We start from the raw sequence: 27090 nt of genomic DNA, 5'->3' as shown, positions 1-27090 counted from the left end.
TCCAGTTAAAGAGTTTTTGAAGCTTGCTAACAAATTGAGCACTATATTTCTCCCAACCATGTTAGTTTGTATAATTAGTACTGCTTGTATCAGATAGTAATTATTACATTTATAATGGTAAGAACCAATGTGTATTAAGAATATTTTTATGAAATAATCCATGTATTAAAAAATGTAAGGATTATTTTATTATCAAATTTCAATATTATGTGGCTTAATTCATCTTTAATTATAATGGAATGATTTAAACTGATTATTCCCTACAATAACGTATGCACTAACGTAAAAACTCCTTTATTTAAAAGGATTGTTTTGTCGGAAAAATATCAACGGACTTCAATCCGTTAAAACTTTAATCCGTTAACCTAACGGAAAAGCCGTTGGTGCAATAGCGACGGATTGATCTGTTACCCAATTCGTTGTATTCAACGGATTTTTTTTTAGAGTGTATCAGTTTGTACATTCTTTAGCATTATTTAACGTGCGTTCAGCACATTTGTTTGGAGTACTTGTCCAACATTTTTATTTCCAGACTTGTGTTTTAAGGTAAGTAAATTATTTTTATTAAATATTAAACTAGAAAAGATGCTTGATTTAATGGTAAAACTTTTGTTTTTTTATTAACTTCCTATAACTTATGATTCCTTATCGCAGTTACACATTTTCTTAACGTTTTCACCTCAAATGAATTTACATTTTTAATCATGTTTCTTTTATTAAATATAATGACATTAAAAATTGTTTTAAGCACGATATAACTATATAGTTAAATGATAATAATATCTTTCTCTATACGAATCTGCAAATATTTTTGCAGTAAAGCCTATCCAAATCGGACAACTTTTCATACAATATTGAATCCAGCATTTATTAAAAGCTTTTCTAAAAAAAATATAGAAAATGCATTTAAAAAAAGTGGCATTTGCCCTTTAAATAAAAATGCCATTCCTCCAGAAGCAATAGCTCCATCTCAATTGACAAACAGAGAGATTCAAAGTACAGAAATTCAACCACACAGTAATACTGCTATACAAACATTGTTAACTATTCCATCTGTAGAGCCAACCACACCTAACCCTAATAGGCCAAAAAGGGATTCAAGTGCAAAGTGTCTGACTCCTCCTGATCAACCTATTCCATTAACTTCAAAGGATTCTATTCCTGTATGTTCTAAAAAAAGTAAAAAAAATAAAAATGCTTCAAAAGATGATGATTGGGAGTGCGGTGTTTGTAAAAAAAGTTACAACAGTGATGTAAAAAAAAAAAAAGCCTGACTATATTTATATTTTATGAACTTAAAGTCTGATTGAATAGTTATGAATTCAAAACAAGTGTTGATATTTTTTGTTATATTATACCAGATGTTATACTTAATTAATAAAGAAAAATTTAAATATTATTGTGTATTCACGAAATTACCTAACCACTATCACGAAATTAAATATCATATCACAAAATTACCTAACTTTTCTCAATGACTTTTGAGCTTTTATAAAAACTTATCAAAGGACTTAAAATCCCAAAACTGCATAGATTCTAGTAACTTTACTCTATGTACATCAAACAATTAAAGTAATTAAGTAAAATTACTGAAATTGACTTTGTAATTACACATCTAGTTAATTTATCACGAACATACCTTCCTTTACCCTACGAGTTAAAATTGAAACGTAAGTTATTTTTATTTTTCCATCTAAAATTCCAAAATAGTTTAAAAGTAGTTTTCGATAACATGCAAATGAATTTGAAATTTTAACAAAAATATGCATTTCATCAAGTTTGAAGCACGAGCAGCAAGAAATCAATATATTTTTGCATAAAACAGTAAACATTCTCTGTTGTAAAAGTGAACTTTTTTTGTATGACTGTGTTGCCATGATAACAGCGTTTCACTGAAAAATTTAGGTCGCCATTTTTCAGCCTTCTGATTTATCTTAAAATTTCGTTTACGACTTGATAAGTAAAACCTTTCTAAAGTCATGCGAGATAAATTGATCATGTTTCGCACCCATCCAATATCCACTATACGGCTGCTAGTTTACAAAAATCTTCGTATTTTACACCTTCAATGGTAGTTCCTTTCGACGCTCCCTGAAAGAAAAAAAAAATCAAAGTGCTAGCAATATACGCTGACTATCAGCAACGAACATGTTGCCAACAATTAAAAAAAAACTTCCGACAAAGTTTTTTCTTAATAACTTAATATTATTTCAGTAAAATAAAACACCCGTTTAGTACTTTTTCCAGGACACCCGTTTAGTACTTTTTACTTAACTGTGCAATATACTCTAATAAATTTTTATATATAGTTATAGTATAATAATAGTATAATATGCTTATAGAATTTTTCAGCAGCGATCAGAAGTTTATAAACAGTATTATTACAGTTTAAAATTTATCAAGAATGTAAGCTTTTATTTGGATATATTCCTGATAACTTTTTTCCCACTCATCAGAATTTGCTGAATTTTCAGAGATTTATATTCTCTTCGGTAAAGGAGTTAAATATTTACCTTTAATGTGAGTTTTTTGTAAATATCTTTTACAAAAGAAAAAAGGAGTTCCACTGTGAAAAACATGATCATTTAAGCAATTTAACGAAGTCATACAAGAAACGAACGTGAACTGAATTTAATATATCAAAACCTACATATTTGTAAAAACTTTTAGAGAAACCCTCGATAACAAATCAAGGTCAGGAAGATTCAAAACTAGAACTGAGAGATGACAGAAGCTGTTGCCTTAAATGCAGAAGTAGTTTTAAAAAAACGTGAAATGCAATAAAACAATTATTTTGTTAAAACAATTATTAAAACAATTAATTATTAACAATTACTAAAGGATTACTTTATGCTACAATTTATTTGGTTGTTTGCAGTAAAAAAAAGCCATTTTTTACTGCAAACAACCAGAAAACCCGCTTTGAGAGTTCGCGAAACGTCATCTTAGACTTAAAAATTCATCAAAAACACTCGAGGAATCAAAATATCTTAGCTGTCATTAAATCAAAGATTTAATAAAAAGTATCAAAATATTAGCATGAAATATCAATATGAGGCACGGAGAAGAAATGTGGGTGTTTTAATCAAGATTAATCGGTCTAAGAAGTTGTATCGAAAGCATCATAAGTTAAGTAATCAGGGACTGGATCCTTCAGTATTTTTAGTAGATCGGGATTTGTTTTCGTTTTTTTTCTTAATTTTATTTCTAATTGATAAAATTTTTCGATTGACCTTTTTTTTTTTTTTTTTCTGTTTGCAAATTTAAAAATGTTTGCAAGGTAAAATAAGTTTCAAATAAAGAAATTAATTTTCCTTATTTTTTATTTATTGTATAATATATTTATAGTTATAATATATAGTTCATGTTGTATGCTATAAAATTTATAATCTAGTTTATAACTGAACAGATGAAGTTTATTTTCTAATTTTGAATATTTAAACAATAGTGTGATAAAAAATAATAAAGAAACAGATACAGCGGTATGAAAACTACAACCAAAATTTTTTCTTTATGGTAAATTGGTATGAATAAGTCTGATATCGTCAATCTTTTTTCTGATAAAATTAAAAAATAGAGAGTCTATAGTGAATTGAGTTGGAGGAACAGCGTAATCGTAGCCAACTCGTAAAATATCGACATCTCACAGTCAGGTGCATGTTTTATCTGGTGTAAATGAAGAAAGGTTGCTATAACTACTGCAAGTATTACTTTCTACATAGCTGCATTAAATTGAAATTTTTTTTGTCGTTCACAGAAAGACGTCAGATGTTCAACTGTAATCTTGTTGTGGTTTCAGCACTGAAATTTCAGATCTAATTTTTCCCATATAAAACTTTGTCCATAAAAGGTGTGTGAGAGTCTGCAATTGTTTAAAGACATTGGTTTTGTGATCCAGAACATTAATTCTGGCAACAGTCCCCAAATCTGTCTGATTGAGCGTAATTAGGCTATTATCAAAGAGGCAAATCTGTCTGATTGAGCCTAATTAGGCTATTATCAAAGAAGAGATAAATGACTGAATAAACGAATTTACATGCAAATATAAAGGAGCACCAACAATCCTCGGAAGTTGGGTAAAATTTGATGCAGTCAGGTTTATCAACAACATTTAAAAGATGCAATCACAATTATCAAAGTAATAACTATAATTTCTAATGTGTAACAGGCCTTATTTTTCATTAGGGTGTATCGAAAAACAACTTTTTTTGAATTTGAAATTGTAATAGAGCGGAAAAGTTGCATAATGCTATAAAAAGTAATTGTGCCAAAATTTTTTGTATACTTTTTATGTCTTCAGTTCGCGCTAGGGTTTTATTTTTCTTACAAAAACACGTTTCCTGACCTTTTTTATAAAATAAAAATAACAAATTCTATGCATATACTAGAGTTGTATTAGAGTTTAAACATTACACAATGATCAGGTTAGAAATGGTTACAATTTTTCAGAAAATATTTTAATGTTTTCAGTTGCCGCTAGAGGGCTGAGTTTTTAAGAAAAAACACAATTTTTACTTAAAACAAAGTAATTTTAACTATGTTGTTGATGCTTTCACTTGTTGTCACTGTTTACGTCATTTATTTCCATCACCATCAGCATTATTTACCACAAATTATGTCTATAATCAAAACATTTATTTATTAAATATTCAGATAAAGAGCAAAAAGTACATGTTATAATTTATTAGTTCTAATTTACATCTGTTTATTACTAAAATAGATTGAAATCAAAGAAAATTTTAATGGCAAAAATGTCTTCTGCTGCAGTAACAACAAGAAAAAAGTCTTCTCGTCCTATCTTCGGTTCACCAGCAGACTTACGTGAAAATTTCTTGCCAACATACAAACATGTCATGCTATCTTTTCCCAATACAGAAAATGAGAGTTGTGGAAAACAACCTTCTTTGAAAGAAATATCGGAAAATTTGGTGCACAAAATAGAAAATTTGTGGAGAAAACCATCGATACCTACTGTGTCTCATAAACGCATTGTAAAAATCTTTCTTGATTACAATCAAAAGTATAGAAATATTATGAAGTCCGTTAACAAAACAAAACAAACAGACAAGTTAAAGTCCAAAATAATAACATTTCAAAAGCATGCAGAAAATACTTTATTTGACGTTGCAGCATGCAAATGCCTTGATTTTTCTAAATGCATCTGTGAAAAAGTAAAGAAGGTACCAGAGAAAGAACATGATTTCCTCAGCGATCAGAGATTTATGAGAATTATGTATATGGAAAGACTCGATATTCAAAGTACTTTAAGATTACGGCGAAAAGAAGCAAGAAAAAACAGAGTAAACAGCCCCTTACTGTCTAACCCATCAACACAGTCTTTAGCTATTACAGGTATTGAAGCTCAAGCAATATCATCAAGCCACATTCAGAATTCAAGTTTTTATTCTATATCTAAAGATTCTGACTCTGATGACACTGTGATTTGGAATACTGACTCAGAATCAGAAGCTGATTATTTAGACACAGCTGAAAGCCGCTAGCGAAAATGGAACGGAAAATATAAAACTGAACAAATGAGATCACCGTTACTATCCTTAGCACAAGCCTGCGATAGAGTAGGTGTTTCAAGCAGAGGTGCTGCATTTATAGCGTGTGCTGTGCTGGAAGATCTAAAGTAATTGGTAAAAACAAGATTCAAAGAGAACGAAAGAAAAACAGACTTAAAATGCAACATTTATACCATGAAAGTATTCAAATGTTAGAAGGTTTGTATTTTGATGGAAGAAAAGATACAGCATCAGTAATTGATACAAACAAGGAGAAAAATATACGAAAAACTATAAAAGAAGAACCTGTAGTTTTAGTACAGGAACCAGGTTCAAAGTATCTAGGGTATGTAGAGACTGCATCAGGGCATGGATACAGCATTAAGACAAGTATAAAAGCATTTTTAACTCAAAACAACATTCATACATCTAAGTTAGTTGCCATGAGTTGTGACGGAGCAGCTGTCAATACCGGATTTCTTAATGGTATTGTTGCTTTGTTCGAATTAGAACTAAAAAGACCTGTTCACTGGTTTATCTGTCAAATACATGCGAATGACGGACCTACATCAGGACCTAACGGATGGTCTGGACCAATCGGAAGAGAAATTAAATTGTGTAATACCTTGCCAATAGTCAACTACATTCCTGTCAGTGTCACATTGCCAAAAATAGACAAAAAATCTCTTAGTTCTGACTTAGATCTGATATTGCAAAGCAATATCTACAGGTTATTGTCCAAACGCTTTGGCTAACCGAAATCCTGGAAAACTTAACCATGCCAGGTGGGTGACCACTGCAAACAGAATATTGAGGTATTATGTTGGATGTAGCGAACTGTCACACAGGCTGAGAGAAATAGTTGAGTTTGTTATTAAAGTTTACTGCCAAATATATGGTATGCCAGTAATGAAATAAAAAGTATCATCGATCCAGTTATACAAAGGAATGGTTTTTTTGCGCATCCAGAAAACATGCTTCTTGCTATGATATCGGATACTCGCCCAAATAAGAGGAAATTGGCATTACAACTGATAATGAAAGCAAGTTCGATGAAAACAAACAAAGTCCGAAAGTTCTCTATACCAGAAATCAATTTTAAAGCAAAAGACTATGTAGATCTAATTGATTCGAAAAAATGTGAACTAAATGAACCTCCGATTACCACTCACATTTCAGATGAAAATCTAATTGAATTGTTACCAAATGTTTATCTTCCAGATGCGCAGCATTTTCCATGCCATACTCAAGGAGTAGAGAGATGCATTAAACTTGTAACCGAAGCTTCAGATCAAGTTTGCGGTTTGGCTAAAAGAGACGGCTTCATTCGTGCAAGACTTGCATCGCAAAAAATGCCTTTATTCAACACAAAAAGACAGTTTGAGACAGATCCAAACGAATCAGATAGTTGAACTTTATTACAGCTAAACTTTAAACATTTTTCCAAAATATTTTCCACATAACTTTAATTGTACATTATGGACTGCAGAGCTTGTTTGCCAAAAACTCATTAAGCAGTGTTTTTTCTTAAAAACTCAGCCCTCTAGCGGCAACTGAAGACATTAAAATATTTTCTGAAAAATTGTAACCATTTCTAACCTGATCATTGTGTAATGTTTAAACTCTAATACAACTCTAGTATATGCATAGAATTTGTTATTTTTATTTTATAAAAAAGGTCAGGAAACGTGTTTTTGTAAGAAAAATAAAACCCTAGCGCGAACTGAAGACATAAAAAGTATACAAAAAATTTTGGCACAATTACTTTTTATAGCATTATGCAACTTTTCCGCTCTATTACAATTTTAAATTCAAAAAAAGTTGTTTTTCGATACACCCTAATTTTCATACAAGCAATCTTCAGCTAAATATACCGCTACTGAACTAAAGGTAAAAGAAAATTCCTGTTATAAAATGCGTTGCACTAAGATTTTTTAATACCTTTTATGCTTCTGCTTGACGATTTTTATCATACGATGCATTATTATTATTATACAGAAAAACTTTTTAACACAAACATTTTTCTAGGTAAAAATTTAAATGAAAAAAAAAAAGTTTAACAATCTTGTTGGAAACACGATGATTTTGATTGAATTTTCAGCTTTTTTTTAAAGTCTCACGTTCAAATTCAATTTTATTTAGAATTGATTGAAAACTTAAAAATGTTAACATTTTTTCCATTGATTTTGAAATGGAAAATGAATGAAGATAAAACTCTCTGAAAAAAGTTCAGAAATCAAGAGACTCTGTTTTACAATTGAAAAACTATAATTCTGCAATCATTTGACCAAAAATACGTTTTTGTTTAAATGATTACAGAATTGCATTCAGATAAGACGATTGTTGGAACATTTTACTCTAACTGATTTTTCGATCAAATCAGCAAATTTGGGTACATGTAGTGGTCATCATAAAAATTTAAGATATTGCAGTCAGAATAAGATGATTGTTGAAACATTTTATTCTAACTGCTTATTCCATCAAATCAGCAAATTTTAGTCCATGCAGTGGTCATCATAGAAATAGCACACTCAATATTATTTCTTTGCAATTGCATTTCATAGCGTGTTTCTATATATTTAGTTTTAATGTTATTTCTTATGACAACATACAAGTTGGAAATTGCATTATTGATTGGGCGTAAATACGACAGTGTGACAATAAAAACTTTTAGTGTCAAATTTTTTGTCAAAATCACAAACTTTTGTGAGGACGATGCTCAATGAAATAGCACGTGCTAATCTAGAATCCCATTTATTATCAAAAATTGGAGTTTCCATTTATTATGGAAAATTTTCAACAAAATTCTTAAGTAAGAACTGGAACTTGGCATTTCAAATATTAGCTTTTTTGTAGTAACTGAACATGGAGCGAAACAAACATTGTTCTGCAAAAAAAAAATAAAAATAATTTTAAATGTTATCGAATGGACTTAGCATTCCTCGAATTTCGCGCCAACTAGGGTGTTCTAGAAAATTAGTTCAAAACTGTCGTAAACATATTGAAAAATACAATACCATTGATGATAAAATTCGAAAGTTACTACCATTAAAAACTTCAACCGATAGGAATCGCCAAATTTTCTAAATTTTGTTAGTCTAAAAAAGATCCTTTTTAAACTTCTCATGAAATAAAAACCAAAATTGAAGAGCATTGTCACGTAATTGAGTCAGCTCCAACCATTCGCCATCGTTTACAAGAAGCTGGCTTTAAGGCTGATAAGCAAAGAAGAAAGTATGCCATCAAAATATGCTGCAGTAACAAAAAATAAACGCTACTCAACAAAGTATTAATGCTGATTTCAATGTTTTGATGCAGACTTTATATCATTTTTTTGTTTGATGTGCTTTTTCCATGATCACATTTTTTCGTTGTATTTTGTAAACTTTTTAATAATTATAGTTATTCTTGAGTTAAAAATGATTTTTATAGCTAATAAATGGAAATTAATTAATCAATAACATATATATATATATATATATATATATATATATATATATATATATATATATATATATATATATATATATATATATATATATATATATATATATATATTTATTTTCCTAATAAAGAAAGAAATTATATTAACTCAAATGAGGAAAACTTTTGGTGTGCTATTTCTGTGATTACCACTGATGGTGATAAAAATCAGAACAATCATCAGTAAAAGTATCAAAGCTTAAAAGATTATAAGTACTGAGATATAGAAGCTTTTTAAAAAAGGCTTTTACTATTGCCACACGACAGGATAAACCAATCGACATGCAGTAATCAAATAGATTAAAACCAAAATAAATGACTTAGAACCAATATAGGCACGCGAAACTCGTAAAAAAAAACTGACCGAGACATTCTTCATGTTAATGATAAAACAGTTTTTTTTCTTTAAGGGTCTGCTAAAATTATTACTAAAATTTAGTAAAAAAGTTATTGATCTTATTAAAATCATTTATGAATGGAGTCCTTTTTAGTTACCAACACAGGAACACAACAACACTTTTTGTTGAACTTCAAATTAGATCAGTACTCTAATTGATATGAGGGGTTTATGCATTTACATCAACTACAAATAATTTTTTTGAATCACCCAACAAAGAAATTAATGCAAAAAAAAAAATTTTTCACTAACAAATTCTCCTAACAAATATTATGGAATTATTTTTGAAAATAACAACTAGTGTTGTGACCAAAACTAAAAATTGTAACTAACTTAACTAAAAAAACCATAACTAAACTTTGTCGACTAACTTTTTAGTCTAACTAAATTTAATTGACTAAATTTTTAGTCTAACTAAATGTAATTGACTAAATTTTTAGTCTAACTAAAACTAGTGGACTGACATTTTAGCATAAATAAAATTGGTCAACTACATTTTTAGTATAACTAAAGCTAGTTGACTGGCATTTTAGCATAACTAATATTAGTCAACTAACTTAGTAGTCTAACTGAATTTAGTTGACTAACTTTTTAGTCTAACTAAATTTATTCGACTAAATTTTTAATTTGCAAAAAATATATTGTTACTGTTACCCAAAAAATGCTTTTTAAAAATCTTGTTTTGCGTTAGTTATGAAGTGGTTTGAGCGCCATATTTTTAATTAAAAATTGCTGTAAGCTACAACTTTTATCTGCAGGGCATCTATTTCAAGGTTCGATTTTTAGAGTTTTTCAGGTTTTTGGAGAAAGGTTTATGACATATACACTTGGAACTTTGTAATAAAACTTATCTAATTAGTCCCCCGTTATTATTAAGTACTTGTTTTAAATTTCAATGAAAAGCAGTTCAGATCTGGATTTTTTCAATTTCTAATTAAAGTGAATTATAAATTATGAAACTATAAATTAAAAAAACTATAAAATTATAAAATGTGAAATCAATTTATAAAAAAAAAACGGTGCTACATTTTTTAAAGGTGTGTTATGTGCAGAAGTATTTTTGGATTTCATTTATATAATACCTGCAATGATTTTTTTTGAGGTAATAATACGTAATTTATTTCGTTCTACACTCATAAAAACGCAGATATATACAGTGACAACAATAAGATTGAAACAGTTAGGCAATGAATGTTTTTTATTATTTCTATATTGTGTAATTGAATATATATCTTTTTCAACTCTCAATTTTGTTTTTGTTTTAAAAATTATTATCAAAATGTTAATAACTAATATGTTTTCGGTATAAAGCATCGACTGTTTTTGACAGAGTTGTTCTGCTAACAAATCAATTTTTATTTTATTCAATAAAAGAAAATTTGATGCAATACTAGCTACAAACAAGACATTTTTATTACCTAATTGTCACAAATTATATTAAGTATTTTAAATTTCTTAAAAACAATAAATTTTAATGAATGTCTTTAAACTGATTTACTTGTCATAATTCATATTATGTTCATATAATTTTATGGTATACGTTATTCAGTTTTTTTTAGCACTGAATCTTGTTTTAGTCAACTAATTTTAGTTAGACTAAAAAGTTAGCCGACTAATTTTAGTTAGACTAAAAAGTTGGTCCACTAATTTTAGTTAGACTAAAATGTTAGTCGACTAACCTTAGTTACACTAAAAAGTTAAGTTAACTGGAAAGAGTAGTTTAATATTTTATAAAAAATGTATAAGTTGAGGTGTATCTTCCATAGAAGAATATTTTTGATTATAAACAGGTATACACCAAGTATATACAGTTTATAACACAAGAAAAACAGTATTTTTTTTTTTTTTAGTTAGCTTACTTTAACAATTAATCAAGATTTTCTATTTAAACCAGATTTTGCTATTTAGACATTTCAAAAAAAAGAAAAGAAAAAGAACAATACTAACATCCTTGAGTTGCAGGGTAGCAGAAAATTTGCTTTGATTAATTCCAACCATTAAAGCAGTGCAACCTCTATGTAAACCATTTACAATTTTCACCATTTTACCTGTAGTAAAATGATATAAACATTTAAAATCTTTCTATGAATATCTACTACTAACTCTTTATTAAGTGTAATTGGGCAACTGAAGGTTTGAAATTCATTGAAAACAAAACATTTGTTTAACTGACTGAATTCATTAAAGGTTGGAAAAAATTATCATACTATGATTGAAATAAATCTTATATTTCAGAAAACTGCTGATATAGTAAAGAGAATTGCTTAAAACATTGCATTTAATTGCAAAGGGCTAAAATTATGCATCCTAACATGACCAAAATATGGTTTATAATCTTAAATAGCTCAGTAATTGTAAAACTCTTAAGTCCCTTTAAAAAAAAATCTAACCATTTATTTTAAAACAATTCTAATTATCAAAGGCCAATAATTGCTGTTTCATGCCAATGAAATAAAAATTAATTTTCGCGCAAAAAAAATTTACCATTTCTTTTTTCCTGATTGTTTTAAAATTAGAAAATAATGTAATTTATAACTTTATATCAAACAAAAAATCTTTTTTTAGTTAACTATGAATTTACTACATATTAAACTCACTAAAGTTTATTATTTGTGTAATCTTACTATGCATAAATTTTTTTTAAACCTGTTAAAAGTGGTTTTAAAACTTTTCTTACTGGTAGGAACTAAATACACACAACTCAGAAAGCTTACCTGGAGCTGGAATCACTGTTTCCAAATGATTCTGATCTAGTTTTAAAGTAACCTCAGAGTCAAGAAGATCAAGGAGTGCTATGAACAAATTTTGAACTTCCTAAAATTAAATACAAAAATTAAAAAATAAAAAATCTATTAAAAAAGATACAAACTTAATTTTACAAACACCAAAGAAACATAAATGATTAAAAACTAAAAACTCTTTAAAAAATTTTTCAATTTGATTGAATAATAGAGTTCATTAGTAGCAAGGTAACAGAGTAAACCCCATTTCAGGGTATTAAAATGCTCTGAAGGATTTTAAATAATTTTCTTCAACACAACGGACAACTTAAAACACTTTATTCAAAAAAATATTAAATCTTTTAGATAAATGTCTTCATATTAACAAATTAAGATATCAGATGGTTTAGATTTGATTGGCATATCAAATACCTTATTTCAGTGCTAATGAAATTCAAATAACTTTTAGATATATAAGATCTTTTCAAATAAAAACCATTTAGATATAGTCTAAAATTCAAAATAAAACTCTAATTGTAAATATTAGAACTATTGTTTATCTAAAACAGTGCCACTTCTTTATAACCTTTAAGAAAAAAATTTACTCCTAACCAATTACCTTTACAACACCCTTTTTCTTGTAAAATTTCTCTCCAAGTTTTTTTGTGATGATTTTAACAACAATTCCCTAAATTATAGAAAATTATAGAAAAAACCAAAATTTTTTTTGTAAGAATTAAAATTTTAAAGAACATACTGTTTATACCAAAAATAATAAATTGTTCCAAAATTGTTAACTTTGTATTCACCATTTAATAATTTCTGGATAATGGACACACACACACACACTCAAGAGTGGTTCACAGGTGTATAGAAAAAAATTAATTTGATATTATACAAATTGAAAGGAATCAAATAAGTTCAACATAAAATAATCAGGTGAAATATTAAGAGGTAGTACAGAGTCTCTGCAGTTCCACCCAGGGGGAATGTGATTTTGCATTTGATTAATGCACAACTTCATGTTCAATATATGTGCTTCTAATAGAATTCCATCAAGTTTTTGATTGTATTGTTAAGAAATATATTACATCATATGTTCACTAATTTAGTCAATACAAATTTTAAATTCAATCAATATTGCTAATTTGCTGAAACATTGATTATTTGTATTAACAAAAAAGATTTGTGAATAGCCAAGTTGTAAAAAGCTACATCACTATAAGTTTTTGAAATCTAAAGTAATATTTTACTTATAGTTTTTTCTAATCATATGGTAAATAATGCTGCTTTCTTGGAAAGTACCAAATGAAATACTAATTCATGCCATTACATGCCATTTTGTTCAATTATCAATTATTTATAGGAAACTTGTCACATAAAACCTAAAAAAGACATTAAAGTTCTAACTAGCATGGTGCTATTATTTTTGCTAGTAGCACTGATATGACCCCAGTGAAAGAGGAGTGAAACTCTGGGTTACAACTTACAGCTGACAAACAATAAAGAACAAAAAACAGTGTTTATTACAGGTTGTTTGAGAACGTTGATAAAACTGTCTAGATTCGAAAAAAGGAACATTACTGTAATGACTTTCAAAAGCCAAATAAATTTGTAAAAACAACACATTTTAACCAATAACTACTAAAACATCTTTAATTTTAAACAAATTAATCGAACTGTTTGTTATTATTGATAGAACCATCTGTTATAACTATGTTGTTACTAAGTTGGTGCAATTTTAGAAGTACATACAGAAAGAATAAATTTTGTTGTTGTTAATCATATGCACATCAGTTTAATCTATTGAACAGTTACATATGCAATAAAATCAGAAACATTGAATGATATAGGCAACCTCTAAACATGCTTCAAACTACTTTAAATTTTGATCAATTTTTTGTTTGAGCTGATGGATAAGAATGGGAGGTTCCAATCTACATTTTTAATAAATAAAAAACCTGATATATATATATTGTAAAAGTGAAGCAGTTTACAAACAATGAGAATGTTTCTAAATTTAGTATACAAAGTTACTAAAAAAATATTGATAAGAGAGGTCATAAATGATATTGATAAAAGAGACCATAAATGATATTGATAAGAGAGACCATAAATGATATTGATAAGAGAGATCATAAATGATATTGATAAGAGAGATCATAAAAAGAAGTTCCAATTAAAGACAAATTAAATTGGCAAAGAAGCAAAGTTGTTACAAAATTAGTCACATTTATAGCTTAACACTTTTAAAAAATTATCCAGCTAAAACCAATAAATCAAAATGACAACCAAAGTAGAGGAACACAGCATATCTAATACAGAAACTAAATAAACAATATTAAATTGTGAAGATTTTTCATCTAATGCTAAACATTCAAAAGGTTCTCAGTATTTTAAATGGAACTGAATGAATTAGTATTTCATTTGGTACTTTCTAAGAAAGCAGCATTATCTACCATATGATTAGAAAAAACTATAAGTAAAATATTACTTTTGATTTCAAAAACTTATAGTGATGTAGCTTTTTATAAGTTTGTACTTCACAAATCTTTTTTGTTAATACAAATATATTCTAAAAATAACTCTAAAAATTGCTCTAAGCTTTTATTTAGCATAAACTAATTTCTTAAAGTGATGATTATTTCAATACATGGTTCTTTCAGCACAGATATTCCCTATTTATTTATTACCAGGTCTTCTTTAATAGTTGACCATTTTCATTCATAATCCAGCAGAATGGAGACTACTGTTCAATAGTTCAAAGCAAACCCTCAAGTGCATTTTTTTGCATAATAGGAATAACCTTTGGAGCTGTCCCATTTGATCATTTTGTGTTTCTTGCATTTAATGACTAGTTGTTCATTAAGTTCAAGAAACTTAAAATAACATCAAAATCCTAACTTACATATTGCTGCTGATGTTTAAAACTTGTGATGTTTACATTTAAGGCTTTTTAAAGCTTGAAACTACTTGAGCTTAAAAGATTTTCAACCCTAAATAAGTCTTTTTTATATGCTCCAAACCATCTATACATTTATAGCTTTCTACAAATCAAATAATCTCAAATTATAAAAATTACAAACCTTACCTCTGTTAACCAGTTTTCTTTTCTTATTTCAGTTTTCTTTAACTTCTTTTTTTCTTCTTCCTTGAAAAACATTTTCATAAAATTCTATTACACTAGTGAAGAAATTTAGAATAGTGAACTTCAAGCTGACCTGAAAGCACCACCTATTAGCATAAAAGTAGACAAATTTCCATGTCTAGAAATACAAACTTTGATACAGCCCACAGAAATAAATGAAATTTGAAGTTTTAGATGCATAATTAATCCTTGCTTGCTGATACTCTAAAACAGCTAAAATCTATATACCAATTAAAATTGCAAAGCTTCATGTCAACCCGTTATGTGTAAAAATTTCAAGCACCCATCTCGCTTATATGTTGATTTATAAGGTTTAAGATACAAACATAAAATCTTGCACTTTTTACCATGGAAAATTACCAAATATTAAAATGGAATTTCTATACCATTAAGTAACTTTTAAAAAATATAATTTACATCATTAAGTAATTTTTAAAAAATACAATTTACATCATTAAGTAATTTTTAAAGAATACAATTTACATCATTAAGTAATTTTTAAAAAAATACAATTTGCATCATTAAGTAATTTTTTAAAAACACAATTCATTTCATTAAGTAATTTTTAAAAATTAAAATGACAAAATGCAAAGAATAATCACAGAAAATTTGAACTGAATGTTAGAAAATTATTTGGAAAAATTTGTTTTAGTCTTTTGATGTATTATTAAGCTGGTTACTTTCTCATAATTGTTGTATATTATTCCCCATGATTGATGCATCTTATTCCCCATGATTGATGTATCTTATTCCCTATAGCTGATGTAAATTATTTCCCATAATGGCTACACTGCAATTCAGAATAGTATGGTAGGATACTTTATTATGATTTTTTTCAGAATAGCCAGCTTCTAGTTCATCCAAAACAACCTTCAACAAAACAATTGAACTTCTGTGTGTTATCAATGATTCCAAATATTTTTAAAAGCTGAATTTTGTGGATTGCTGAAAATGATTAACATTTTTGATCAATTAATAATTCAAGTCAATTTGGAATAGTTGAGCTCCTGAAGATCTAGAAACTTTCCTTGAGTGAGCCAAAAGTTTTTACAGTATCAGAGTTTTCAAGATTTTTCAAATCTTTGACACACCAAGTACATGGATGTGAGCTTTATTGAGTCCCATAAAAAATATTTTTATTTTCAAATCACAGTCAATAAAAGGCTTCAAAGCATCAGTAAGAGAATAGATCTGTTGAAAATTGGCAGATCTTCACAAACAACCACAAGCATCTGACATTTCACACTTGCACCTTTGTCAACTTGCTGAGTCTTTTCTGTATTGTGATTTTAATTCTTGATCCTTCAAAGGGTTACTTCCAACAACAGAAAAGAAAAACTTTAGAAAATCATTAATATTATAAGTGTAAAATTTGACAGTGCACTCAGATGAAATCCCTGTAGAGAAGAACTGTGTTGAGATCTGACAAGTTTATACAATCATAAGTAAAAGTGGTCTACTGCTGAATCCCATTGGGATTACAAAAAGTTGATAACCAGAAATTTGAGATAAGATTGGGTTCAATCAGCTTGCTTCAGCTGATTGAACCCAAATAAATATATACATATATATATATATATATATATATATATATATATATATATATATATATATATATATATATATATATATATATATATATATATATATATATATATATATATATATAATTATGTCATATATACAGAGGAGTCTAATTATTAAAAAAAATTAAAATTTTTTTTCATGTAAAATAGTTTTGACTTTTCAAATAAAATAAGGAATGCTAAATTGTGACTTTTTTTAGTTGTGTGCAAACCTTTGCCTAATGGAATTAAGTATGTATTGAATCTAACAAGTAGTGTCTTCTTTTTAGTTTATTCTTTAAGTAGGGGAGAACCTTAATGAATAGGACATGTATTGAATGTGACAAATTCAGATTCTTATAGAAGCATCAATATAAGGATATTCGAATTCCTGTAACGAAGAGCAATAGAAACAAGAATTCAACAGAGCAACTCTTCTACCTATTGCACCGTAAAAAGTAATGAATAAAAATTTGGATTGTAAAAAGTAATTTTTAAAAACGTTTTTGCTTTTCTGATCTTGTAGCAATTTTTAAAGTTATGGAAAATAAAATTCCATGGTTAAATAGATAATGATAGTATTGCAACCTGTAAAACATTCAATCTTGAATAATGGTGCAATCTTGAATAATGGTGCTAAACATTGATAGAATGAGGTTGTATAAAGAAAACTATATTCAAGGAAAATCTGTTTTTTAATGTTCTTTGAAATCAAGGAACTGAGGCTTTTACAATGTTAGCTGAGTTTTTTATAGGTTATTTTAGCAGTAGTTTGTGTACTCAATACAATAATTGCAATCTATAAAAAAGCCCTTTCTACTTTCATTTGAACTTGTGTGTGATATACATCTAGTAATATTTGAAGTTATATATGTATATTATATAGTTATATGCATAAATATATTTCTTTAAGTGATTTACTTGCATTTTGTAGTTTTGTGCTTTTAGTTATGTGTTTGAAGTTGTAGTTGACATCTTTCATCACAAAAGGTGTGTCTTATTCATTTTTTTGATGACATAAAGTGTGTTCTATCCATTTTTTTGATATGACATCTAATTACAAAGTACTTTGAAGCCATAACTGCTGAACATTTTTGTTTTTTTCTTTTGTTAAACATGAAATTTAAGTTGTTAAATGATTAATGTTGGTTTTATCTCAAGTAAAATAGATATTTAGTAAGGTATTATTTACAGCTCAGCAGTGGGATGCTGCAGCCATTTACATTTACCCCCCATGGGTTTTGAGTATTATATTGAAATAAAAATCACTAAACACAATATTCTAAAATGAGAAAATTCTACTTTGATTTTGATTTGATAAGTGAAACTTTTGTTTTTTTAAGTTAAAAGTATTTTTTGTGTGGTCTTGAATAAATAGATATCTATTCAAATTTAGCTATATATACAATTAATAAATTAATTTTATGAATTAAAAATAGATTAATAAATGAAATAAGGATATAACATAATTATACCAATTTTCTTAACTTCTTTTCTAGATATCACAAAAAAATATTCACAATAAAACACAAAGAATGGTCAAAAATATATTATTAAATATATAAATGTTGGGTAATTTTAATACATAAATGTTGGGTAATTTTTCATGTCTAAAAGTGCAAGATTTTATGTTTTAAGATGTATTTAAACCCTTATAATTGGAGCTAGTATTAGGATATTTAAAACCATATAACTCAGCAAGCAAGCAAGATAGATACACATAGAGGCATAGTCCTCGGCAAAAAATATATCAATTTTTATTGATATGTTGATTATCATATGGATTTAAGAGCTGTTTGAAGCTCACTATCCCAAATTTTAAGTAGGGGAGAGCAGGGTTGGATGTCACACTTTTTACATTTTAGACTGCTCAGCTTTTATTTTTCATCAAATCAATGCCAAAATTTGTACAAAAGTAGTTTAACTATTTCCGGTAACTATTAGAATATTTTTATGACATTGAGTGAAACATTTTTTGCTGTATAGTCATTTATCCAAGGCCTCTTCTGTGTGACAACCAACCCCACCCACGGGGTTGGTTGTCACATATTATGGGGCAGGTTGTCACATTTCTTGGTATGTTTTGATTATATTTAAAACTGGTACTAATAAATTTTGTTTATATAATACCAAGAACAAATCTGAATAATCTGGGAAAAAAAAGGCTATATACTGAAAAAAAGAAAATACTATATATATATATATATATATATATATATATATATATATATATATATATATATATATATATATATATATATATATATATATATATATATATATATATATATATATATATATATATATACAGTGAGAGAAATAAGTATCCGAACAAAAGATTTTTTTATGGAAAATAAACTTTGTCAGGTTTTTTTCGAAAAACATATGTTTTTGATAAATACTTTTATAATTATTCTAAAAGCAAATTTAATTACGATTTTATGTTGCAAAAAATTAATCAAAGGTAATTAACTTGCGTTGCTAAAATTTAACGATTCCCGAAGGAGTGTTAAAACTTCAATGAAAAATAATTATCCGAACATGTTGTTTTGTAAACGAAGTTTTGAAATTGATTATTAAAAAAAGTTTTTAAACCAATGGTTTTAGAAATATTGTTGTTTTACAACGAGTAATTTTTAATAATTGACTGATATTTTTTTAAATTTATTTGATTTACCATTGATATCATCAAGCATGGGAGTTAAAACCAAGGAATGGTCCCAAAATCAGCCCAGATGCGGAGCAAAGCGTAAAACAACATCAAGACTAGATCGACAAATTGTAAAGATGGTGCAAAAAAACCATTTTTTATCAGCACCAAAAGTGTCAAGCCTCCTTGAGAAAGATTTTGGGTTAAAAGTGAGCTCATGTACTATTCGAAATCGATTGAAAGAAAGTGGATTCAAAGCAAGAGTTCCACGCAAGAAACCATCCCTTTCAAAAATCCATTGAAAACGAAGACTTGCATTTGCTAAAAAATATGTAAATATGCCGGTATCATTCTGGAGGAAAGTTTTGTGGACAGACGAGTCAAAATTTAATCTTGTGAAGTCCGATGGAGCTCAAAAAGTTTGGAGAAAAAAAGGGGAAGCATTCACACTCTGTTGTATTCGAGGCACAGTAAAATTTAGTGGAGGCAATGTTATGGTATGGGGATCGATGGCTTGGAACGGAACAGGAAAACTGGAGTTTATTGATGGAATTATGGACTCTGAAGTTTATGTTAAAATTCTCAATAAAAATCTTCTGGCTTCAACTAAAAAACTGCGATTAGGAAAGCATTTTATCTTCCAACAAGACAATGACCCTAAACATACGTCAAAGAAAGCAAAAGAGTTTTTCATCCAAAAGCAAATTGAGTTACTTGAATGGCCTGCGCAAAGTCCAGATCTCAATCCAATTGAACATCTCTGGGCAATTCTGGATAAAAAATGTGGCACACGATGTCTAAAAAGAAAAGAAGATTTAAAAATCATGCTCCAAGAAGCTTGGGCTGATATCGACTCAGATACGACAAAGAAATTAGTTGAATCGATGCCATGTCGACTTGGAGAAGTCATAAAAGCTAAAGGCGGTCCAACTCGATATTAAAAAGTCAAAAAAATAATTACTCGGAGAAACGTTAATCTTTAAGCCTTAATCTTTAAAATTTTGTTCGGATACTTATTTAATGCTAAAAAATTGCATAGTTTAAATGTATCTTAATTTTTTATCAATTAAATATTATTATTGATATTTTTTTTTTGCATATTGAATTCGTAATAAAATTTTCTTTCAGAATAATCATTTCTTTTATTTCTATAAAGTTTTTTTTTTCGAAAAAAACCTGACAAAGTTTATTTTCCATAAAAAAATCTTTTGTTCGGATACTTATTTCTCTAACTGTATATATATATATATATATATATATATATATATATATATATATATATATATATATATATATATATATATATATATATATATATATATATATATATATATATATATATTTAATACAACTCTATAAATAGATGCATAGATAGTCTTCATCTTTAGATGAATTTAAGACTGTAGAAGTTTTTTTTTTGGCAAAATTTGACTTTTTTAATTCTTTTTTACTTCCATTCATAAATGATTTACGATTCTTATTAATATTTTTTTAACAAGTTTTCTTCTTTTTATAATTAGCAAGCCTTTCTTTGACAGGTGAGTTAGTAAGAATCATAGATGAACACTTTTTCCTACCTTTTTTGACGCTAACCTTGGACCTGTTTTAGGCAGAGGCCTAATACTCTCAGGTAGTATGATTGAATTTTTTAAAACTAATGGAGTGATTGGGTCCTGATTAGAGGTTTTATTTGATACAATTGGATCTTCTATTGCTATGTCTACCTGATTATCTGGTATCTGAATAGATTCTTTAAACCTTTTATTTGCTGGTTCTGTTTGCATTGAATAAGGTTTACAGTTTTTTTTATTTAAATTAAGTTGTGAACAAGGTGGGTCAGGGCGATCAGTTACATAATTAGGACAATAATCAATTTCAGTAAAAATATCAGGATTTAATGGGTAAATACCTGTTGCAGCAAAACCACTTAAAATATTGTGGGGAGATACAGCCTTTGGAAATGCAATATTTACTATTTTTGAAATATCATATATTGTAATGGTTTTTCCAGGATTCATTACCAACCATGAAGTCATAGCAGTATTTATATAGTTTTTGAGGGGACCATAAACTGCCCTGTCCAAGGGCTGCAACTTATGTGTGCAGTGCGGTGGAAAGGTAACCATTACTATTCCTTTTTTTTTTTGCCACATCTAAACCTTTAATACTAAGATGGGTTTCATGATTGTCAAGCAGCAATAAAAAAGGTTTTTCTTTAGTGCATTTTGTATTGCCTACAAAATGTTGTAGATACTTTACAAAGATTTCTTCTTTCATCCAACCACTTGCATTGGCATCTCCTGCACTTCCTGTTGGTGCTCCTATTAGGAAATGATTTTTAAAGTTTTTATGATGAAAAATAAAAAAAGGTGGAATGCTATTTCCAATAGCATTTATTGTGCATGCTAATGTTACAAGAGTTCCTCTTTCAGCTGATGTGATGGCTCCTACTTATTTTAATCTTTTTTTGGCAACAACTTTTTTAGGTCTTTGTACAGTAGTTACAGCAGTTTCGTCCATGTTCCAAATGTCATTTGGTGAGAACAAGTAGTTTTGCATACAGTGCTGCAAATTGCTAAAAAATAATGCAACATTCTGCTTATTGAAATTTGTTGCTCGACTTAAACTAGTAGCTTCAGGTTGCCTAATGGAATTATTTGGGTGGCGCTTTATAAATCCTGTAAACCAATCCTTACCAGCTTGTTTCTTTACAACCCAAGAATTGGGAACTTTTATATTAATTTTAACTGCAAGCTGGAAAGCAAGCTTTTTTACTTCAGTAGGAGTTAAACCAAAATAAATTTCTGCTGCTTGCAACAGGTATTTGACAAGTTCTTTTTCTACTTTGTCTGGCAATATCTGTTGACTTTTGTATCCTATAATGTTCATGCAGGTGGACTTTTGATTTTTGTCAATTAGATCTGTTATAGAACCATGTGATGGGTTAGTAATAATAATTTTTTTAAAATAACGTGTTAATGTTCTGTAATTAATGCCATGGTTTTTTGCTGCTGATCTAATAGAAATGCTGTTAAGCTTTACATCTTTAATTGCACACATAATGATATCTCCAGAAGTATATCCTCTATTAGTTTTTCTTTTAAAATTTCATACCATGTTTTTACTAAGCAAAGAAAAATATATTCAAATAATGTATGTACAAGACATTATATACACACACACACACACACACACACACACACACACACACACACACACACACACACACACACACACACACACACACACACACACACACACAAACACACACACACACACTAAATCTAAACAATGCACAAACAAAACAACAGACAATTTCACAAACAAAACAGCAAACAGATGTACAAGCAAAACAACAAACAGTTGAACTTCTGTATTCCTTTTTCTATAATTATATTAAACATTGGATCACAATTTAAAGTTATACACATTGAAAAAAAATTATTTAGATTATAGATATTTAGTTAAACAAATATCGCCCATTGACTTAAGATTTTTAAATATCTTTAACATTCAAATATTCCTCAATAATATGGACAAATAAACAAGGAATATCTAAAAGCGGCATTTAGTTTGCAGCACACGGAGTCACAGCAATTGTGACAACCATCCCCATATATTTTGTGACAAGCAACCCCTTCTATGTAAGTTGCAAGACACCTGTAAATTTACCTAAAAGCGTGTGAATTTCATGAGAATTTTTTGTGGACTAAGTTACTCAAATGAATTAAAAACTTTAAAAATGTACATTCAAAGCACAATAAAGTAATTTTCGTTTGGTAAAAGAAAATTTCTAAGTAAGCAAAATTTAACTTTTTCATATCAAAAACCTATAAAAACAAATAACTTGTTTTCTACACGCTAAAAAAAGCTGAAAATTACAGTGAAAATGTTTTTTTTTAAGTAACATTTTGATTGAATGATTTTAAAGTTCTAAATCTTATCTATATTTCCTGTAATAAACTTTGTGACAACCAACCCCGCTCTCCCCTAATTTTGACTAAAATAAATGAAGACTTTCATCTCAAGTTAAAATAAAGAAAAAAAAACCTGTTTTACTTTTTTAATATAGTAAGAATTTTTTAATAAAAAAAATATACAAATAAAAATTACCATAATTTCTTCTAATGCTGATTTCCTTTTCACTGTTTTACTTAAAAAACAACAGATATTTGCATTTATTAACCAACATTTTCAAATGTCAAAAGCTGATAAAACACTAAAACAAATGTTGAAAAGTATTTGACATCTCTTCTATAAATTTAGTAAATGATGATCATGTTTTGATTAATTCTGATAATGAACAATTAAATGATGAAAAAAAACTGCATATTCACAAATAAGAAAATGATCCTTTAACTTCTATTATTCTCACTTTTTGATAAATTCCTTATGGCTAGGACAAAATTCAAAGCAACTTTTTTCAATTGTGCCTCAGTTCTATTGGTTTACTATTTTTAATTCACAACTATCCAGCCTCCATTATTCACCAGCTGAGAAGGTATCCTCAAAAATTATTAGCTGGTGGAGCTTTTAGAACATCTCCTGTATATTTCTTGTGTTTGGGTAACTTTTTCTTGACTTGTTATGACATGGAAAACCACTTTTGAAATACTGTATTAGGTGATAAATTGTTGATTGTAGAATGCTTTAAACTTAAAAATGCTTTACAATACCAGATTTTAAGTCTAAGTTTAGAAAAGATACATCATCTAATATCAGCTGTATGAACTCATTATTGAAATATAAGTATATATAGAATAAGATTTAAACTGGTTTTCTTAATTTTAAATTCAAGCTTTAAGAAAAATTTTTTTTATCAGACATTTTGTCCCAAAACTTTATGATCAGCTGTTAATATTTTGGGAGTTTCATATTGCTTAATGAAAGCTATTTTTTAAAAGGTTTTTTGTTACATAAATATTCCGTTGTTTCAAATTGATTAAGCTAAATTCTGTAAATTAACCTAAAGAAGGATTCTAGTAAATATTTGATTAATAAAATTTAGGATAACTTAAAGATTGTTGAACTGTTTTTATTTGTTAATTAGGAAGTATCTATACCACTATGTTTAAAAGATACAAAAAAATGCATCTACAAAACATAACATTTGTAATAATACTAATATTTGTAAAACTGTTTTTATAATATATGTAAAGCATTTTACATATTATCTCCAAATGATTTTAAGAATATCTTTGAAAAATTTGTTTTAAATAAAAGACATTTAAGTGTCTTATTAAATCCTTCATATGTTTTAACCAACTCATTTCATTTTAAAAATTTATGCTAATGAAGTTAAAGGATGCAAAAAAAGTTATTCAAAAGTAAAAGAAGCACAATCTACAAGACCATTGTAGACTGTGTTACTGTATACTATATATGTAGATAGCAATACTATAATAATAATATACTGTATATAGAAAACAATTTTTTAATAATAGTATATTACATTATATAACTGTTTTCTATATATACCCCTCCCCCCCCCCCAAAAAAAAAAAAAAAAAAAAAAGAACTGTACAATATAAGGAAACCAGTTCTTCAGTACAGAAGCTGAAATTGTCTGATAATTAGGCAACTATGATTGTGTCTGCTATAGTTAAAGCTGCTGGTAGAAACTTGGCAAATTTTGTCATCCAGGCTTGTAGGTAGAAGCTTGAGATCTCTGTGACAATGTTGCAGCATTACTATTCAATACCAAAATTAGTAATAGTGGCATCCACAATGGTGCTGTTAAATGTATAGAAGAAATTTAGGCCAAAAACTTCTTTACCTGTAACTCATCTATACTAAGAAGGACTAAAAAGAAAAACACAAGGAAAGTGCTGATGTTATTCTTTCTAATAACCACTGATGGCATTTCATATGTGAAGATAATTTTGATAAGTTTCATTTGTTTTCTTCAGCAAACATTTTGGTTTTGCAGGGAAACAAGATATGACAGCCAAACTCTTCGAGGTTCAACTACCCAAGAGTTTCCATATTATATAGTATACCATAAGCCAAACATTTGCACATTAAGCGCCAAATATTATTATCTGTATATTTACTAAGTAAATATAAAATGTAAAATAAATAAATTGTAAATATGGAGCTGTGAGTTCCTCTAAACTCTTGCTAAATCATAACATTAAAAGAGAACTTTGTAACAATTGATGTCAGACTAACACCCAACAACCTAATGAAACACCCTTTTATCAAAGTACTTGCTTAAGAACTCAAAGTAGTTGAACTCCTAATTATGCAGTATAATATAATTGTGTGTTATATGAACAAACCATAACAATTTTTGAATACTTTCAGTTAAGACTAGTTAAACACACTGAGACTACATTAAGAGTTTGCTGTAAGCAATATAGCAGCAAAAATTGTACATGTTATTTGAAGTGAGTCGGTTGAAGTCTTCAACTAGCTTCATGCCCTTTTCAGGCGTGAGATTCACCACTCTTAATTACCAAACCCTCTCTCTTCTTTGCTTGCAATCTTTATTTTCAATCCACATCTCTGGAAGTGTCAGAAAGGGTTTCCCGATCTTGAGGCAAGAGAGCAGTGAATATGTTTGCTGGATTGCAAAATCCCAATTTGAGGATTGCTGGATTACAAAATCCCTTTTTGAGGATTGTGGCATCACCTCTCACATTTCAATCAGCAGAACAGAGCCAGCCCTACAGTCTTATCTGAAAGATACCACAAATGATTTTCTAAGACCTTCCTGGCTGCTTTGCCTATTTCATAATCAACTGATTCATGCCTTCCCAGTTTGATCCACAGCAACAGGTCTTGTACTGGAGTCTCAGTGGCATGTGGAGCTTTTGCCCAAGCCTCGCTATAAAGGGCATCAAAGTGCACAAGCCAATGAATCCTGAGTTTCTCCCTTTTTTTGTAAGATTGAATGCATCATGCTGATTATGAAAAAGGTATTTTAAAGGTATACAGTAGTTTTGCCAGCCAATGTACATGATGAATTGACTTAGAAGCTCTCCAGTGAATTGTTGATGGTTGACTGCCAAGGACAACCAATGTTAGCTTGATGAGTTCTTGATAGTCATCATTAACTCTTGAATGTGATTCTTTTCAGTATTGTCCTTAAGTAATCTGAGACCTGATTGATAAAAGACTTTAGTTCTCAGCTTTACTTCAAGCTTTTAAAAGTTGTTGTATGTTAGACCTCTACAAGCACCTTTAACTCTTCTAATGATTAGAATACAATGAGGAGTTTGATGATCTACAACAAGGTGAGTATTTTGGTCAAAATAAACTCCATCACATGATAGCAACAAGCCAGGACAGCTCTCTACCAATTTTTCTTTCCAGAGGAATACACACTCTATTGAAATGGTCAGTATTAACACATGTTGTATCAAATCTAACTTAAACTTTATCAGTGAGCTTTTATGGCTCTATAAGATTACATATTGCAACAGATTCATTGTGGCTTGTCTCAAAGACTAATTTTGGGGCACTAAAGAGCTTATCCAGACCATCACCTGAAACAACCACAGGTAGCTGGTCAACATCTCTAACTCTAAATATCTCAGGACAGATTTCCCCATTCTAGTGAATCAGCATTGGAAAGTTAGGTACAAATTTAGAGATGATTGCTTCAGCATGCTCTTT

At 28.5% G+C, this 27090-nt stretch overlaps 1 protein-coding gene and 1 long non-coding RNA gene across 3 annotated transcripts in view; both read right to left on the bottom strand.

Annotated features, from left to right (window-relative positions):
* Nucleotides 1-768: 768 nt before the first annotated feature.
* LOC149894511 (uncharacterized) lies at nucleotides 769-1170 on the bottom strand. Its single transcript, XR_016444518.1, has 2 exons — nucleotides 1037-1170; nucleotides 769-882 (listed from the first exon to the last, which is right to left on the bottom strand). It is a non-coding gene; the product is annotated as an uncharacterized LOC149894511 (long non-coding RNA).
* Nucleotides 1171-1663: 493 nt separating this feature from the next.
* LOC145192406 (DNA/RNA-binding protein KIN17-like) overlaps nucleotides 1664-27090 on the bottom strand; it is a 47290-nt gene continuing 21863 nt past the window's right edge. For both annotated transcript variants that reach the window (XM_090101335.1, XM_090101340.1), the window contains 6 exons: nucleotides 23584-23623; nucleotides 15199-15258; nucleotides 12727-12795; nucleotides 12102-12201; nucleotides 11335-11435; nucleotides 1664-2091 (listed from right to left, as the gene is read on the bottom strand). In XM_090101335.1, coding sequence (XP_089957461.1) covers nucleotides 2023-2091; nucleotides 11335-11435; nucleotides 12102-12201; nucleotides 12727-12795; nucleotides 15199-15258; nucleotides 23584-23623 — 439 coding nt within the window. In that variant the 3' untranslated portion in view covers nucleotides 1664-2022. The remainder of the gene's footprint in view (nucleotides 2092-11334; nucleotides 11436-12101; nucleotides 12202-12726; nucleotides 12796-15198; nucleotides 15259-23583; nucleotides 23624-27090) is intronic.

Source organism: Hydra viridissima, unplaced genomic scaffold, assembly GCF_058129835.1.
Source record: "Hydra viridissima isolate aposymbiotic clone 2 unplaced genomic scaffold, HvirCarnegie_v1 scaffold_1, whole genome shotgun sequence".
Lineage (NCBI taxonomy): Eukaryota > Metazoa > Cnidaria > Hydrozoa > Anthoathecata > Hydridae > Hydra > Hydra viridissima.
This window is presented reverse-complemented; position numbering and strand designations above follow the sequence as displayed.